The sequence below is a fragment of the Tenrec ecaudatus genome, chromosome 4 (assembly GCF_050624435.1).
Source record: "Tenrec ecaudatus isolate mTenEca1 chromosome 4, mTenEca1.hap1, whole genome shotgun sequence".
NCBI classification, from domain to species: Eukaryota; Metazoa; Chordata; class Mammalia; order Afrosoricida; family Tenrecidae; genus Tenrec; species Tenrec ecaudatus.
In genome coordinates this window covers 46,241,582-46,261,699 of record NC_134533.1, presented here as the reverse complement: position 1 = coordinate 46,261,699, position 20,118 = coordinate 46,241,582, and the positions used below count along the sequence as shown (strand labels likewise).

The 20,118-nt window shown below is 35.9% G+C and overlaps 1 protein-coding gene and 1 non-coding gene across 2 annotated transcripts in view; both read left to right on the top strand.

Annotated features, from left to right (window-relative positions):
* Positions 1 to 20,118, top strand: part of LUZP2 (leucine zipper protein 2) — a 297,788-nt gene that overhangs the window by 170,807 nt on the left and 106,863 nt on the right. Inside the window, exon 5 of the mRNA XM_075548401.1 lies at positions 12,174 to 12,248. Coding sequence (XP_075404516.1) covers positions 12,174 to 12,248 — 75 coding nt within the window. The remainder of the gene's footprint in view (positions 1 to 12,173; positions 12,249 to 20,118) is intronic.
* On the top strand, positions 9,659 to 9,784 carry LOC142447637 (small nucleolar RNA SNORA28). The gene has a single exon (XR_012784303.1). It is a non-coding gene; the product is annotated as a small nucleolar RNA SNORA28 (small nucleolar RNA).

Below are 20,118 nucleotides of genomic sequence, written 5' to 3'. Positions count from 1 at the left end.
GATGATTCAAATCCACATATTTCACTTAGGTTTATATAGATCATAAAAGCCTCTTTTATTCCATGCACAGTGTACAAGCATGCCACTTTACTTATGTTTAGTGATACACATGGCGATTTAAAAGTTCATATGTGTTCAAGATGTTTTGTAATCTCTCATCTGTAGAGTACAGACACTATTTGTTAGGCCCTAGGGAAAGTGTATCAAGAAAGCATCAGGAAGATTCTGGCATGATTCCCTTGAGTAATACAAGTTTAACAGACAACATCTGTATGAAGAGGCCTTGGCATTTAAGATGATTTACCTAAGACAATTCCCAAAGATGAAACAATAGATGAAAACTGTAACTCTCCCTCCCTGCCTACATGGTTCTCCATTTTCTCTTCATATCAATTCTATATACATAATCATTGTATACTTAGTGTCAATTTCTCCGCGAAATGAAGGACATGCTAAATGTGCTCTGCAGAAAACCCTGGACATGAAAATAGATTTTAAAAGAGTGTTTTTTTTCCTGAAAGCTTCATTATATAAACTGTCTCTCAATACTTGCATGCAAATTTATGAATATGGAGTATATGATGCTTGCCAAGTTTGTTGATTTACATTCAAAGAGTGTCTGAAATATCTCTGCCGTCAAACAAAAGATATCAACACAACTTGCTGACCATTACAATAGCATTTCATGCTTCAATAACTCATACAAAAGCTGAATATATATAAAGTTTCTAAAACTAACATTTGGATGAAAAAATGATGTGAGACTATAAAGTTCAGAAGACATTTTCAGGAAGTGTTATAGGTTACTAAGTCTTTGAAGATATATTTTCCAATGATTGATATTATTAATATAATTGTGTATAATCTATGTTTTTTCTCTTGAATCTACCATTGTGAGATATGAATTAGAATTAATGTAAATGTTAAAAATATCTAGAATAAAGGTTGTCTATGTTTTGTTGATTCAACTAGAAATGAGTTTTACTATTGAAGACATTTAAAAAGCCAAGAACTCACTTATTCTGAAGGGTCCTTAAAGACCATCTAGTCAAAAATTCTGATTTTGCAGACAAAACCCTTGTGATCACAGTGAGTCTCAAAAGTCCTGCATCTTATGTAAATCACTAATCGTCTATCCTTCTTGGAATGACAGTGTATTTATGATCCAAGATACACAATTCACAGTGTCTTAGTGAGGGCAGCGGCATTGTGTTAAGTAATTCCATCTGGTAATTAATGGTGTTGACCCTATTTTCATGAACTTATTGCTATTCAATCCTTAGAGCTATTTAAAATTGAGTATATCTCTTATTATTGAATTATAAGTTAAGATACAAACATATTTTTGATACAAGTCTAATGTCTGATATGTGTTTGCTAATCAGTCTGTGTCTTGGTTCTACAGTTATGTACATGTGTATATAAAATAGTAAATTTTGTAAGTTTGATTAAATGTAGTAAACTTAATTTGCATTTTATTATTATGATTTTTGCTTCTTTATCTAAAAAAATTTGACCTTAAGATCACAAACATTTTTGTGTCTTTTCTTAGAGTATATATTTTTAAATTTGGCACTGAGATATAGACTTCATTTCAAACTATTTTACTGACTTTGTGAGGACAAGAATAAGGTGAAATAACCTTTATTTTATATAGATTTGTATCTATTTTATATTGTTGTAAAAGTCTGTTCTAACCACAATACACACCATCTTTATTATTGTCATTTTAAAGTTAGCTTTTAAACCAAGTTACAAAAGACCTACAAACTACTGTTTGTTTATATATTATTTTACCTATTCTGAGTATATTGCATTGTGATATATATTTTAAGGATCAGCTGATAAATTTTATTTTAAAATTCTGCTATAATTTTATTTTGTTTGCATTTTTTGCAATAGATTAATTTGGTAAACATGAAAAATTAATATTGAGTATTTTCTTTTCTAGACACAGTAAGTCTCCTGATAGCATTTTTAGCTTTTGGCTGATTAAAAAAAATTGCTCTGTTTTTAAATGATGTTTTCATTTGATAAAGAATTTGAGGATGATTTTTTTTAATTCTGTACTTTAAAACTATAAAACTATTGCCATCAGGTTTCAGTTTTTACACTAAATCAGTTTTATATCACTGATATTTATATATACACGTTGCTTCTCTTTTTAAATTACATATGATTCAAAAAATTCATATTAGGTTGACAAAAGTTAACTATGACCTATCCACATGTAAGGTTCTTTGCTTATATTCCAACTGAACTTTTATAATTTCTTGAGTGTTTATTGTATTTATCTCCAAATAAGGAGTGTTTATGTATTAAATGTTGATTCTTTTTCACTCTACTCACAAGACAATGCACATATGTTATTGTTTAATATTATCCTAAAATAACTTAGACTGTGTTTATGTTTCTTCAAACATTTTTTCTCACTATCCCTAGGAATACATCATTTATTTTTATCTCACTTCATAATTAATGACACGGATATCTTTGTTATTAGCTCAACCAACTAATGTTTTCTTTGTAGAATTGTATTTGCTTCTATTTTATAATACCATTTAAAAATAAAATTATCTCTCTGGTTATTAAAAAATCCTGATGGTGCTGCGGGACAGGTATTCGCCTTTAAAAAGCAAGTTCAATAGTTCTAATCCACCAGCCACTCCTCTGGCGAAAGACGAGGCTATCTGTTCCACTAAATATTTTCAGAAATCCTATGATTTGGTGCCCATCCGAAGGCAATGGGTGTAGGATTGGGTTTTGGCTTCAATCAGTAAAAGCACATGGATTTAACATTCTTGAGCATGTTTTTAGTAAATTCCTGCTAACGTTAACATATAGACCATCTAGGGATTAATTTAAATTGCGTACTTATTTGTTTTAGTATGAGTTACATAGCACAATTCTTTGAATAGCTTTAGCTTTATTTTGTGCTGTTCAATGGGATTGATGCATTATAGAAACTCTAGATTTTGTTAACTTCTCAAAATTGTTAGAATTTGTCTTCTCTTGATGCTAAAATACTAACTTCAAACTCTTGTAGAGGACTGAGTTTATGCTTTGTTAGGGCAGAGGTCAATTGGATTCTTTTAAAAAATATTTTTATGGGAGAGGCCTAGATTTTTATTTGGTCCTGTCTCAAGCAGAAACGCTGAACTTTTTGTGTCTAGGTAGCATAAAATAATATCTTAACACAATGGGATTTAATAAAACAAAGTTATCAAAAATGAGCCAGTGATTTGGATATGTTTTGATCCAGAAGTTTTCAAAGTCATCGTATATAATTTTTTGCCTGTTCTATAGGAAGTTTCCCTATATTGGAACATTGTAGTCTCATATTGTTCTCCTTTAATCTAGAAGCAATGTTTACAACCATAAGGTCTAGCTTTAATAATGTTTAGCATTTAGACCTCAATATCATCATTCTGCACTACTCAGAAAAATAAGAAAAGTATAGTCTTTATATTTATGCAAGTAGAGAAAATTGATAGTTCCTATTATAGACACCACCAATAAATATCTTCATTCATATGATCTAATGTTAATTAGATATCTAAACTAAATTACTGTCCTTGTGACTAGAAAGTAGAAAAAAAGTAATTGCTTCAAGAAAAGGTAAGTCCATCCCGGAAGTCAAGGGTCGAGTTAATCTTACCTAAAATGTTTAGAAAGAGGGAGTTGCAGATTCTCCCAAAAGCTGAGTGTTTTTAAGGCAAAGGAAGATAGACTAAATGTCAAGATCTTCCTTCAGCGGTCATAAATGTAATATGTATAAATCTGTGCATACGATGAAGATTTGATGAAGTGTTATTGGCTCTTATTTCAAAAGAAAAGGTTTATTTAACAGTATAATTTTGATTTGTTTAAATTTGCTTTTAATAGCACTTAAAAGCAGATGTTGTGCTAAACAATTCCTGTGTAATTTGGGATCTAAATTTGGCCTTGTGCATATGCTAGTAATTCAAGGCCAAGTTTTTCAGTGTTACTTCCAAGTCATCAGTATAAAATTGAGTCAGTGTTACAACGATGAACCAGATGGCCACTGTTAACCGTGATATTACCAAGTTGTACTCTTTGGGGAGGATTTGGTAATAATGACTGGACGCCCTAGGGGAGATTGTGGAATCTGCCTTTACAAATGTGTAGTAAAATTGGAATTAAATGTGAGCACCATGGTGGTGATGGATGGTAGGTGGCAGCTCTGAAATATTCTCAATAGTTTCTACATTAGTGTGTTGAGAAGAGAGCATGAGCTTCATGTATTCTAGTGCATTAATTGAAACATGTATACAATCAAATCCCATCATTATCCTTCAATCAACTACCAAGTGTAGCCTACATAGAGCTTGGAAATATCTCTATTGATGAGTCCATTATCCATATTAATTGAGTAATCTTAGGAAATTAAAGTTACTCCATTCATTGTGGGCGAGCTATGGATTCAGAAGCTCTAGATTTGCATTCCAGATCTGGGTTTGCTATTTCCCCGCTGCACGGTCTTGGGCAAGATATCTAATCATTCCATATCTCAGTCTTTCTCCTTTGCAAAAGATGCAAGTAGATATCTTTACCAATTGAAATCATCACTGTAAAGATTAAATGTACTCATAAAACATAAGCTAAATAAATACACATGTAATTTAAAAGTTTGGCAGTTCTAACACACCAGCCACTCCAGGGGAGAATGAGGTGGCAGTCGACTTCTGTAAAATTACAGCCTTGTAAACCCCATGACCAGTTCTACTCTGTCCTATAAGGTCAATGGGATGAGTTGAAGTCAGCTTGTTGGCAGTGGATTTGACATATAATAATTTTGTCAGAAGTTTAGTCTCTTACAGAAGTTAATATTTGAAGGAAAAATGCTATAAATTTTAAGCATAGCCCCAAGTGGGAAAACTCATGAAATTAAAAATATATGCAAGGAGGCATCTTATTCTCTTTTTATGTTAAACTATGCTATATTTTAGAATAAAGACGATTTTAAATTATTTATAATATAAGATGTTGCTGTTTGGCTTAGGTGCCTTGAAGTCGGTTCCCACCCATAATGACCCTCTGTAAAACAGAGGTGACACATCGCCCAGCACTATGGACACTTTTGCAGCCACTACGTTAATCCACCTTGTCAACAGGTGTCCTCTTTTCACTACCGCTCTGCTTTATATCAAGCATGATGTCCTTTTCCAGAATCTCTCCTGACATGTCCAAAATACATTAGGTAAAGTCTCACCATCTTTGCCACTAGGGAGCACTCTGGCCGTACTTCCTCCAAATGAGATTTGTCTGTTCTTTTGTCCGTTCGTGGTCATTTCGATGTTCTTCCCTGGCACTGCAGTTCAAATCCATCAAGTCTGAATTAGAATGCAGAGTTCCTTATGTTTCCCACAGGCTGGTGTCTCCTCACATACCCACTGCAGACCGTCGGCATCGCGTATGAGAACACACATGTGTGTTGCTATGGCTTACAAAACCTGTACAATATCCTATTTCCCATAATAATCCAAGTGGAAAGCTTCTGTTTAAAACGACCTCTAATGGCTTCCTCACCCTGTTTAATTAATGTCATCGAAAGGCTTTTTGCAGAATCCCTATGATTACCAAGTCCATCAGAGACAACCTGTGTATTTACTGCTCTCACGGAGGACTTGCTCTTCAATGCATCCAGTATACAGTCAGTATCATCTAATGATGGGTATATCAAACCATCTGGTTCTTATTTTAACACTAGAGGAACTGAACACTGGAGGGGAGGTCCTGTCCTTAGTCTGTCTTGAGAAGGTTTGCCATGCACACGTCCCTGCTCTGGCCTTAGATGTGATGATTTCCATGGAGTCTTTTCAAGCAGTAGAAGGGCCAAAAGTAGTCTTTTTCAGATTATCATTGTTCTGAAGATTCCTTTGCTTTGCTTCTTTTCTCTCTGAAGGAGAAATAGCTGAGAATTAAGGCCATATTCAAACGTCTGTGCTGGTCTTCACAGATCCCAGTATAGCCCATCTCATCACAGATTTAATGTTTTAAATGTCGAGGTATTTGTTGTGTGCAAGTCACCTCTCATGACTGAAAGTCAATGAGGAGAATGCTGTTCTTGTGTCTCGGAGCGCCAAGTGTTTGTCCGTTCCTTCTGCGTATGTCTCTGCCTTTGCTGAAACAGGTAACAAAGAGTGTAACTATTGTACATTTCCTCAGTGACAAGTCAAGCTTGTGACTGGTTTAACCTGCTGTGTCTTGGTGGGGAAAAAACAAAGCCAACCAAACAAAGTACAAACTTGAAGCACTCCACATGCTATCTTGGGTTTGTGATAACCCTGGAATTTGGATTCCCTTCTTTCTTGGCCCCCGAAATAAAAGGGTGTTTGGATTTTTGTTTTTTTTTAATGAGCTGAATAAACAGCTTTGTTTTGAGCATTCTATTTTAGAACTTAATGCTTGGAAAAGCTTTATACCTTCTGTGTCTCTGGTATGTTTACTAATCCTCGTTAATGAGAATTTAGGAGCCAAGAGCATTTCTGTTTATACGTGGCTGCCAGCAGACTTGGAACAAAATGTACAGCTCGTCCAGGAGAACTAGACAGAACTTTATGACACCATTCTTGGTGCCCATTTTCTGCAGTCACCTACCCTGACTGACTTCTCATCCCACCCACAACCGTTATCATCATATATGTTACTCTAATATGTTTTGTTTATGTTTATTACATGTATTCTGCTAGTTGGAATAGGAAAATTGACTCAGGCTTTTTTCAGAAAAGATAGAGTATACATATTTTTATACTCTCTACATGTCAGGTTATTTCATCAGAAAAAAATGAAAGAAAGGACAGTCGGCTAATCTTAGTTAGATGGAGAGAGTGAAAAAGGTTGGAAAAATGTTTTGTGATGAGGTTTTTAGAAATATGTAAGCAGAAACCCAATGATAATTTAGTATCTCACATTTTCAGCTATTAGACACAGTTTGTATAATAATTCATTGAAATTTTAGATCAAGGTTCTCTCTGGCATTGTGTGATTTTATTTTTTTCCTACTTCCACCATGCCAGCTCTTACTTTAGGCTTCTCAGAAATAAAGAAAAGTAAATAAGGCTGTGATCTTCATAATCTTGCTTCATTTCTGATATATTCTTTTGAAAGAAAGTACAGAGCAGGCTTAAGAGCTTTAGATATGGCGTCAAATAGGTTGTGTCACATCATGGCTCCTAACAATGTGTATCTCTAAAGCACCATACACATTCCATAAGATAAACAATCATTAGACTATGGTTTCTACCTTTCAAATATGTTGTGAAATTCAAATGAAAAATAAGTCCCTATATGAGAAATTAAATAATATAAACTTTGCCATTATTTTATTGGAGGGGGGGACTTCGCTATCTCATCATATTGAGAAATCCTAGTCTCCCAGTTGCACTTTATACATACTATCAGTCTAGAACTCGCATCTTACATCGTGATTTCAGTTTTGCCTGCTTAGTTTTTTGACTCTGTGCTATAAGGACCAGATGCACAGTGAATGTATATTTTCAATCTTTTGTTCTTAGGTGATGCTTCACAGGCTAAGAGAAATTTGGGACTTCATGAATATATATTCAGTGATTGCAAGTGAAAGAAGGCTATTCTAGAATCATACCCAAATCCTGTCAAATAATCCTTTACTTTATTTCATAAGACTTTGCACTTTCTCAGCTTAACTCTATTGACCTAAAATAAGATGCACTGCTTATTAAAGCTTCCTGTCTTCTACAGATCTTATAATGGTTTAACACCCTCAAAGTATTTGGGTATATAATTGTATGTCCCCTATTAAGGAGTCCTGTTGGTGTAGTGAGTTACATTTTGGGCTGCTACCCGCAAGGTTAGTAGTTCAAAACCAACAGTAGCTCTGCAGGAAAAAGATGAGGCTTTCTACTCCTGCCGACTCTTTAACGTAGAGCTGCCGTGAAATGAGGTTAATTTGATAGCAACGAGTTTGGCGTTATACTATGACTCAGGGATCCCCACTGGCACAGTAGTTAAGCACCCAGCTGCACGCACGTGCACGTGTAGACACACACACACACACACACACACACACACACACACACAAGATCAGCAGTTTAAACTACCGGGAAAACGATGTCACAGCCAGCTTCCATAAAGATTTTCAGTCTTGGAAACTTTATTAAGTAGTTCTACTCTGTCTTGTGGGTCACTGTGCATCAGATTCAATAGCCAGCACTGATTTGGGATTTTAAAGATTGTGGTGGTGCAAGTCACACTTGGCTGCTAATCAGAGGTTGTCAGTTTGAATCCAGTAGTCACTTCTGGGCAGAAAGATATGGCAATCGGTTTCTGCAAACATCTTTAGGAATCCTACAGACAATTGTACGCTGTCCCATTAAAAGTTGGAATCCATTTCAGGTCAACACCAAAACACACCGCTGTCCAGTCGATTCTGAACGAATAGCATCGATTGCAATGGGTGTTAACCCATATGCTGACCCTTGAAGTTGAGACCAGACTATCCCAATATGGAAGAGCATATTCAATTTCATCGATCATTTTCCCAAGTCCTTTCTTTAACCTCTATTCCCTCGTGATTTCTTGATTAGTTTATCCTGCCCTCAGTGAGTTCCCGGATTTACATACTTGAAATCCTGGAAGTTGATTACTGCATATCTTTTAAAGACAAAGGATCTCCCAAAAATTCACAGAAAAAAGGGGGGGGGTGGAATTAAAGGTAATGAATCTTTGCACAAACTGTTTGAAGTCTGTTTGTATTTACCAGCCCTCTTGTCATCTACTCTTCTTCCTGTAATGCAAGATTCCTGGATTTCTTTAACACCGCATAAATTCCAGGTTAAGAACAAAACAGAAACACCTCATTTAAGCCTGGTTTATATTAATTATCTAACATTTACAGACTAACATTTGCACTGGTACTGCAAAGGTTTGCACTAGTCCAGAACGTTTATATACTAACACTTGCACTCCAACTAGCACTGTTCTTAGCATTTTATATTGCTGTTCGATTCCATTGACTTGGTTCAGAAGCATTGTGACCCGCGGTGCAAAAGAAGAGAACATCGTCCAGGCCTACCCCATGCGCACGATGTTTAGGTTCGAACCCCTTGTGGCTCCTGTGTCAAGCATCCCAGTGAGAGTCTTCACCTCTTTTCTTCACCTTCACTTTAGCAAGCATGTTGTCCTACTCCCAGGCCTCCCACGTCCTGATAAAGCGCCCCAAATCTCAGCTTCATCATTCCCAGGGAGCCATCCAGCTCTACTTCTTTCAAAAAAGATCTGTCTGTCCTTTCAGTGGTCCATGGCACAGTTTATTTTTCACCAATGATGTAGTTCAAATACATTCACTCTTCCCTGGTTTTCCTATTTATTGTTAAATGATCATAACAATATTTTGAGACCAGTATTTTCCCACCCCTATTTTTTCACAGAAAAGAAAACTAAGGAATGCAAAAATGTAATACGTAGCCTAAAGTATTTATAAGTAGTAAAAGTTAAAAGTCGGTCTTCAGACTCCAGTGTTGTGTCTTCTAACTTTATCTCCAATCATCTTTGTTCTGATTCCTCTCCAGAGTAGGAAATGAGACAGGGAAAAAGTAATCTGCAACTTCAGAAATGTACCTTTTATTACATGTAGAGTCAAACATATGAAATGTATACTTGCCACTCGGTGGCAGGTGATCCAAACCACCTGTCACAACTTGCACTTGCTACAGCAAAAAAGTCTCACCTAGTCTGGTGTTCTCTCCTCAGTGAGACTAACCATTACATAGACTTGAACAAGCATTTGAGAAAAAAAAAGAAATTTATACTTGCATAATATTGGATATTTACTGGAGATATGTGACCACTCGATGCATGAGATGCAAATATCATTTGGGGCGTTTACCATTTTCCTTAAGCTTTTTGTTAATTTAAGATAATATACTTAATATGCCAGATAATGCATGGTATTTTTCTCTTTTAAATTTTATTTCTCTGTCATTGTCCACTTATTCAGTATGCTCTGGATACACTGAACTACTTTTCTTCAAAATATGCTACTAATTTCCTCGTTGAGCTCTGAAAACCCTCTCCTCTCATTTTTACCTGGTTTGATTATTCTCAGGGTTTATGCCATTGCTTAAATTTACTTAATCAGATCATATACCTTAATGGTCCATATCAGTATCAATTAGTCTTTTACTGGAAGGTAAAGATCCTCCAATCCGTGGCTGAAACAAAAAAAATGTGTTTTGTTAATCACAAGCATCTATGGCTTGGCTGGCAGTCAGTAATCTTATATAGACTTATACAGGCTTATACATAGCTTTTCACCTGAAGGCTCTGCTATCCATCAGTCAGTTGACAATGGTCTGTTCTCGATTTGGGGCTTAAAGATAGCAGCTCTGCTCTGGTACTTTAGCTAAGCCATATATTCCTCCGATGATGGGAGACGAGAAGAGAAAAGGTCAATATCATGCATTTTTAATCTAATAGACCAAGTTAACTTCCATAGATGAAACCAAAATCAATAGGGAGGGGAATATACTTCTTGAAGTGAGGAACTGTAAAGTTAAATGTCCAAGTATATGGATGTAATAAGAAGTGGTATGAAAATTTTGATATTTCACAATTAATGTTAGTTACCTCCATATTACTTATTCTTTTTTCTAGTCTTAAAAATAAATTATCAATATTTCATTGAGGACAGGGATATTTTTTGTATTTACCATTATGCCACCCATGTACAGAATAGTGTTTGATATATAGTTTATGAGTTCAAAATGACTTGTAAAGAATTTTGATAACATAGAAGGCAGTGGTTATGAAGCACATTCAAATAAATACAATAATTCACCAGGTTCTTGGCATATATCAAAACCAACTACAAATCTGTAAGCAACTTCAGGGAACAACCAGATAAATGGAGAAACTATTGAAATTATCAGGAATTTCATTTTACTAGGAAGGATTCATAATCCATATTCATGGAAACACTAATCAAGAAACCAAATGATGTATTGCCTTGGGCAAATCTAAGGCAACAGACTAATTTAAAATATTAAGAAGATGTCACTTAAAGGTAAAGGTGAAGGCACCTAAGCCATGGTATTTTTGATCTCTTCACAAGCATGTGAATGCTCGAACATTGAGCACTGGGGACCCAGGGAGATTTCTGTGTTTGGATTTCTGTGAGCGAACACTACACTGTAGACAGCTGGAAGAAAGAGTGGGACTGTCTTGGAACTTCAACTGGAGTACTCCTTAAAAAAAGGTGGTGACACTTAGTCTCGCATAGTAAGGACATATTATCAGGCATCCCCGTCCCTGGAGAAGGACACCATATTTGGTAAAGTATAGGGTCGGTGAATGAGGAGGAAGATTCTCAACAAGATGTATTCACACAGTGACTGCAACAATGGGCTCAAGCATAACAATCATTTTGGGTATAATCATTTGGGTTCTGGCAATGTTTTGTCCTTTGTTACCTAATGCCACTGTGAAGAGGCATGGACCAGGCAGTACCTAACAATTTTTAAGTAACCTCTAAATTCCCCAAGACTGAGGATATTGCCTGAAATAGTAAAAGATAAGGATATTAATCAATATAGGAATGGATGAATGAAATATTAATGAATTAATTAAAATGGTATGAATGTCAAGTGCAAGCTAATAATAAAACTTATAAGATTACCACTCCTTTTTTGAACCCTGAAAATATGGTATATAAAATGACTATCATTTCTTTTTAGCTAACAATTTTTTGCCCAAGATTGAATAATACACAAGTGTTCAATACAGATTTTTTAGTCATAGGACATTTCTCTTTTCTTATAATACCACAGTTACTTACACAGTTTTAAAGGTGCAGAGATATGAAATAATCAAGAGGCATATGGGTTAAAGTACAATAAAAAGAAGAGTGACTAGTAGAGACACAGCTTATAAATTATAATTTTAAGTATTTTTGTGACTTAACTAGGAATAAGTGCATGGTCCAGTGAAGCATTTAGTCAATGCATCCAGAAACCACTATTGTATGCAGCTTAATCCAATGACCATATAATTCTAACTGGGTTCCATGGGGTAAAAAAATAATTTATGGATAATCAATGAAAAATATCAAAAGTAAAGAAAGAAGATTAAAAGGCGATTATAAATTTTCCTGATTTTCCTCTTTAATTTTACAGGCTCAACAGCTTACTGAGCTGGAGCAAAAATTGGCTGTTGCGAAAAATGAATTGGAGAAAGCAGCTCTTGATAGGGTAAGCTTATATCTATGAACGGTCACAACTTGGTACTATAATTAAGGATGTGCTCGTTGACATGTGCTTTCTTGTATACAATGCCAGTTCCTGAGCCTATGCGGTGGCTGTTCACTTCCAGCGTACTTGGTTTTCCTTTGGGAATTCCTGAGCCTATGCGGTGGCTGTTCACTTCCAGCGTACTTGATTTTCCTTTGGGAATCTGCCTTGTCCCTGGTTCTTGCAGCTAGAGCAAGTCCATTGGAGAATTGGGCTCTGAGTCCATGACGTCCTCTTTCATCTTTGCTGTATTTGTGAAACAGCGCCATGAAGAAACACGCTCTAAATCACCAAATAAGATGGTATCTATAAGTCCACGGGCATGAGTTCTGAAGTCAGTGAAAGTAGTCAATGACATTTTTCATTTTGGAAATCTTAAATATAGTTATGAAAGATGAAGCATAAACAAAACACACATTTAAATGATGCTGTCACATAAAGATAACAGTAGCTGCCAGTTATAAGTGATGCGGTCGGTTAAAGAGGAGCCCTCGTGTTGCGGTGGCCCACATGTTGTGCGGTTAACTGCAAGGTCAGTGGTTCAGAACCACCAGCTACTCAGTGGGAGAAAGAGAAGTCTCTCTCCTTCCCTTCAGAGGAATAGTCTTAGAAACCTACATGGGCATTCTTCCCACCCTGTGGAGTCCCTATGAGCGAGAACAGACCCATAGCAGTAAGTCAGATAAAGATGACACAAGAAGAATGATGACTATGTTTTGGTTTTTGACAACAGTTTTATTCAAATATTATTTCTTAAAATTCCTTCTTTAAATGGCCGTGCAGTTGCTTACCTGCCTTCATTAATGTACTTATGATAACTTTGGGGGATCTGATCTTTTCCTCAGGTGTTTTGTTTCATTTAAAAAATCTAACATGCCACAATAGTACATGCTCAAGATAAACCACAGCTCCTCTCCAATGGATACTCTCCCCTTTTAATGCTCTTCCTTTCAGACAAAAGCAAGGAGAGGGTGTGGACTGGAAAAGATAGGATAATGAGGAGGAACCAAAGCCACTGATATATTCTGGCTCATAGAGGCCCCTTGGTCGGGTTTCTCTGTCTTTAATCTTTAAAGGAAAAGACAACCTCATCTTTCTTCCACAGAGACTGGTGGGTTTGAACACCTGACTGTGGATTGAGCAGCCCAACACCAAACCTCAAGTACCACCCCAGATCCTATTATAGAGAACTAGATCAGTAATATAATTCCGATATACTCTTGTGGCATTTTGAAATTTTAAAATATATCTCTCACTACCATTTTTTAAATTAATTGTAAATTTAACCTGGTTTAAGGAGCACATGTTCATTTTCCCCCAGCTCAATCAGAATGCAAGTGTAGAGTGATTTCTAAGTAAGTTATTGCTTTCATCAGTCAGAACAGATGTATAAACATCTCGTGTTATTTTTCTAATACATAGAAAACATCTAGCTAATTAATATGCAATGCTTTGATTATAAGAACTGAATTTCCCACAGCACTTCAGATCTTTTATGCAAAATTACTAGAAAATCCAGGATTAATTTAAATTTTATAAATACTTTAATCTACCTCCTAATGGAGATTATTTCTTGATTAAATGGGTATGATTAGCCTCATACAATTTAGCAGAACGGGGTAAATCCTGGCATGAAAGATACCATCTAGAATAAATATATATGATATAATATATTTACACATGTGTGCAGGCAATAGTACTTTATCGGAATACAAGCTGATAAATAATGTTACCTTCTAGTCAAATTATTGATTTAAAAGTAGACTAAATTGAAAAGACATACTAAATTATGGTTACCAAGTTCCTGGATTGTACCAATGGAAAACCTTCCTGGTCTGACTCCATCCACAACCAGCTCAGTCTGGCAATCTCCTTCCAAGTAGCCAAAGGGATTTCAAACCCTGCTGGACACAATTCTACTCTGACACACATGCAGAATCATAAATCCACCTGATAACAACAGGTTTGGTTTTTGTGTTTTGTTTTTTTTCAAAGTATGTCAGTAATTTTATTAAAATAAGAATGGTCTGAATATTCTAAGAACAAGATTGAGATTATCAGATAACAAAAGTTTGGTTCTCACAAAATATCCACTTTAAATATAAAGAAAAATAATGTTTGTAAGCAAAACAGTAGGAGGAAAATAATGAACTATGTGAACACTAACCCCAAAGTTGCTTATATGTGTATACTAATATGTTTCAAAAATCTAATACAGGCATAATAATGAAGTGATGAAAAAGAGTGTTCAGATCCATTCAAGAGGAAAATATCACATATCTAAACCAGTTTTTATCATAATATTTCTTCAAATCACCTATGAATAAAAAATACAGCTATGATAAGTAGATCTTCCTATTTTATGGGTAAATAATAAACTTTATTGATAAAAATAAAAGCTATTTAACCACACTTGTAAAGTGGATAATGTAAATTAAACTAATGAAGTTGAACTTCAATACCATCATTTGACAAAAATACAAAGATTTAATATAAAATTCTTACCAGGATATGAGGAACTAGGAATTTGTATGTACTATTTATAGGTATGCTATTGTCCAACCCTGTTTTAAATGATGTTTCAGATCTAACATTATCTCCTTGATGTGCTTCCACATAATTCCTTCAGTCAGTCAAAAGTCAACTAGGCTGCGCATGTCTCTGTGTGACCTTTCTGTAATAAACCTTGTGAAAAATAGACTAATCATATGTGTTATAGTCTTGGAGCCTGCCTTTTGAAAAATGTATTGAGCATGAACTAATAAGAAAAATTGTGTGGAGCGACACGACCATAGAAACACGGAATGATTGCAGTTCCAGAATCTCACATTCAGGATTAGAGCTGTATGGTCATGTGACTCCAAAGATGGTCTCCAAGTCACTCCGCCCTATTCACATCACAGCTTTGCCATGAAATGATGGTGCCTAAATCTCTCAAATACTTTTTGTTCATTGAAAGTGGAAATGAAAATAATAGAACTTAATTTGTAAGGACAATGGGATATATAAGTGATTCTAAAATTTAAAGTAATGAGAATATTTTCTGGCAAATGGAAACCATTCAATAGACTTAATGATTATTATTCAACAAGATCAAAGAGGCTGTCTGTGATAATTCCTTCTTTAAAGGAACTTTAGGACATTTTTATTCCTTCTGGTACAGTGAACTAGAAAAACATTTCTTAGAGTTGTGGATTGATTTCAGCAAACCTTATGGATAATATGAATGAGATTCATAATTATAACCAGAAAGCCAGGGAGAAATGCTGTCTCACATAAAAGTAGATTATAATACATGTTATCTCACATAAAAGCTACATTTTAATAAAATCACTCTTACTTCTCTCCATTATCTTTATAGGAGACATATTAATGCTCTTCAGATATCTAATCCCTAAGAGTGGTATATCTGAACTTAAATATTATGACAAAATCTACACACTCAACTTGGTATACATGCTGTATTAAATGGAAGAATCTTGGTTTACTATCTCTATGTAGGGAATAAATATTTCAAGATCTGAAATTTAACCTTCCTAAATAATTATTTACTTGGCAAAAAATTCTGAATTATAATTGCCTCAGCTACAGGAATTTAAATGTCTCTATGATATGAAATTCTAGTGCTGACACTTTCCTATTATTAAAAAATATTTATATTACTCTGACCACCATAAAATTTGCCTCTAGAACATATACATCATTGCATCCATATTACAGATGATGCAAAGTTAGAGCTTCCCCCAAAGCTAATATTAACTAGTAATAGAACAATAATGATTTTTGTAGTGTGTAGTCTCTGAAAAATATCAGGAGGATAATAAATAGTTATTAATTGGATAGGTAGGTAAGTAAAAACCAGATTTAATGAATAAATGAATAATATTTTATATATGAGACCTAGAGATCCCCTAAATTCAATGAAATATTTTTAATTACTTGTCAGGATCAATAGAACTGCTCACATGAAAGAAATAATATAAGGCCAAAGCCTAGGCTCATAGTCATTCAAGATCTTTTCAGTGCCAATAGCTGATATTGTCCCTAGATTTTTCTGGGATGTTGTGACTTTATGTAAATAAATTTTTAAAATAACTTGAATCATATCTTGTGAATTTTTGTCAGGAATTGAGAAATTGGAGACACTGCTGTCTTTGCAAGGTGCCCAAGAAGGAACAATGTGTTTTTTTTTTCCTGTAAAAATATTATTCACACACATACCAACTCTTCCCTGGTCAACATGGTTAACTTCCATTGACCTGGTCATTATGAAAAGGAAGAGTGGACACAACACGACCCTCTGGAAACTGCCATGCTCTTCGCAGCATGATGTTCTGTACCCCAGTGTCTGCCATTGTGGCTGGTACATGAGCACAGCTGAGGCCACGAGCCTGGTGACAAAAGAGCTGCACAGAAGAAGAACTTAGCATCCTGGGATGTAGAAGAAGAAGGAATGACTGACTTAATTTTCTGCCTCCTAGCCCCAAATTATTCCACAGTGAATCTTCCAGCATAGTAATGGGTTCCTGAATGGTAAGGGCCTTCCCTTCTCAACTAGATACTCCTGGATAAGGGTTGGGGCAGAGCCCAACTTATCAATTGGGTGATGACAACTTTTGGCCATTTCCTTCTGCCAGAGCTGGATCTTGTGTCTGGTCCCTCGGTCACCTGTTGTGTCATATGCCAATCTCAGGAGCCTTCAAGAGACTACTGATGGTGGATTAATTTGGCCGACTTCAGATGTTTACATTCACCAGCCTGTGCTGTCTGCTATCTCATTTCATCACCCGGTTTCCATTTCCTCAGCTTCCACGAGTCAGGGAATACCTGGCCTGAGTCTGGCTGGACTCACCTAATTTTACAACTGTTTAATCCATCTCATATTCTAAATCTTCTATTAACAACACATACAAATATTACTGGTTTTGCTTCTCTACAGAATCCAATCTAACACTGTCCCTCCAGGGTGTTTGAATAAATGGGAACATTAGCAAGAATCTTTCCCTGTCACACCTCCTAGTGAACCCCTCTAGCTGCAGGACTTCTCAGAAGAGTCCCATAAAGTCTCAGAAGAGTCCCGTAAAGTCCACCTGAATCATCATAACCTGAATTCTTCCTAGAGCTGCAAAAGTGGCTCTCGTGATGGACATTGGCCCAGCTGGAATTCTGGAGAGGTGACTCTTTCAGCTCCAAGTCTGACACATAATAGGTTGCACTGTAGGATAAGAGTTGGACAAGAGGAGGAAACAGGTGTGTTAGGCTGTGCTCTCTCTATAGAAGCAAAATGAGTGGTGTTCAGATGCGTGAGTTTATAGAAAGAGACTTATATTTTGAAAATCACTCACACAATTGTAAAAGTGGATGTCATGGAGGCAGATGTAAGCTGAAGATTTCCCCTGAGTCCTAAAGCTACAGAGGTTGATGATATGGAAGCAGGAAAGCTGGTGGATGCAGAACTGAATCATCCAGCCACCGATGGTTCCTGGAGTCAGCAGATGATATTATAACACAATGTCAACAATCCAGACATAGGATCTAGATTTAGCAGAAGAAATGTGCTAATTCCCTCACACAGTCAGTCTAACTAAAAGTTGACCACAGCCCAAATGAAACTGCCATCAAGTGTCTCAAGAGTAAGTGCTCATCTCATCCCCAGAAGACCCCATCATGGAGTTGAGCATACTATTGCATAATATCATGAGATAATTCTGGCCCACCCAAATACACATAAAAGCTAACCAGGTCCTACACTTGTCTGTCAGTTTGTTGAACTGCGGTGACTTGTGTGTTGCTATGTCTTTGAAATGCCATTATCATTGATATTTGAAATGCCAGGAGGGGCTCCCAAAGTGAACAGGTTTCATGTGACCCCCAGGCTAAGAATAAACAATTAAGAAGAATCCTACCTCCCACCTTGGAGGACGTAGCCACTGGAAGCCTCGTGCATAGTTTCGAAGCATTGTCAGATACTGAAAGCCTCATGAATGGAAGCAGAATCTGGTGAGAAATAGTGCTGGAGGAAATAATTCAATTGGAGCGCAATCAAAATGTGACTAAGGATGAGCGTCTGAGTCTGGTAAAGCCAATGGGAGAGCAGGTTTCTGGATCATCATTTACTGGTCAGATATGACTCCATGTATGGAAAAAATCTAATGGTCAGAAATTAGAATGTGTGAAGTATGAATCTAAGAAAATTGGGCATAATGAAAAATGAAATTGAACATATAAAAATCGATATTTTAGACATTAATAAGATGAAATGGATTGGTATTGGCCATGTTGAATCAGCAAATCATAGTTTTACTAAGCTGGGAATGACATAATCAAAGGGAATGACCTTGCATCTATTGTTAAAAAGGAAATTGCAAAATTAATCCGAAGCACAATATTGTCTGTGAGAGGATTATAGCTATCCTTCTTCAAGGGAAACCAATCAATTCAATTGTAACTCACTTTTATGCACAAACTACAATAGCAACGGATGAATAAATCGAAGGATTCTACCAATGAATTCTGGTCTTTCTGTTCAATAAAGATCCTTTGGTAATTTTTAGCAATTGAGATGCAAAAATTGTAAACTAAGATGAAGGAAGGGTAATAGGAAAATATAATCTCAGGGATGGAAATGAAGCTGAAGATCAAATTATAGAACTGTTCAAGACCAACAATTTGTTCATAACAAATGCCTTTTTCAATAACATGTGGTAGAAGAAGTAAAATTTTACAATGAAAAGTATAAAGACCTTGAGATGAAACATTAAAAGATAAGAATACATTCAGCATTTCTCAAGCTGAAAAAAAACTTAATAAAAATTTAAGCATCAAGTTATGTTGAAGTATGTTTGAAACAAAATATTCTTTAATTCTGTCAGCACTAGGGAAGGTGGAAGGGATATACAGTCATTTAACCAAAAAGGATTTGGTCGACATTGCAGTATTTCAGGGGGCCGTGTAAGATCAAGAACTGATGATATTGGAGGACGAAGTCCCAGCTTCACTGAAAGCATTAGTAAAAATAAGTCTTCCAGAATCCTGAGAGCCCTGGTGGCATAGTGGTTCCACAGCGGGGTGCTAACTGCAAGAACGTGTGCACATTGCAGCTAATGGAGGCAGAGCGGGAGATGCTCCTGCCTCAGTGCCGAGATGATTGGAAGACAGATATTGGCAACCAACTGGCAAATGTGTATATTTGCTCCCATTCCCAACGTAAACCAAAAGAATGCAGTAATTTTCAAACAGTATTATTAGTATCACCTCAAAGTACAATTTTGCTGAAGAGCATTGTTTTTTTTAAATCTTGGAGCAATACATCAATAGGGAGCAGCCAGTGATACAGTTGATTCAGAAGAGAACATTAAGGAAGGATATCATTTCTGACAACGAATGAATATTGTCTGAAAACAGAGGATACCAGAAAGCTGTTTACCGTGTTTTAATGACTAGACAAAGGCATTTGACTGTGTGGATCTTAAAATACCATGGATAACCGTGTGGAGAAGGTACATTCCAGAACATTGCATTGTTTTGCTCTGCACATAGACCTGCACATAGACAAAGAAACACTAATTTCAAAAAAGGGGGTACTGCATGCTTTAAAATAACAAAATCTGTGCATCAAAATGGTTTCTTTCACCATGGTTATTCTTTGCATTGAACAATTGTGCAAGAAGTTGGCCTGTAGGAAGAAGTGCTCTACCTGAGGATTGGAAAGAGTCTCAGTAAGTATCTGAGAGATGCAGATGACATAACCGTGCTTGCTGAAAGTATAGATTACATGTCAAACCATTAACCTAGCGGTGCTCACTGTCTCTTTTTCAGCATCTGAGTTCTG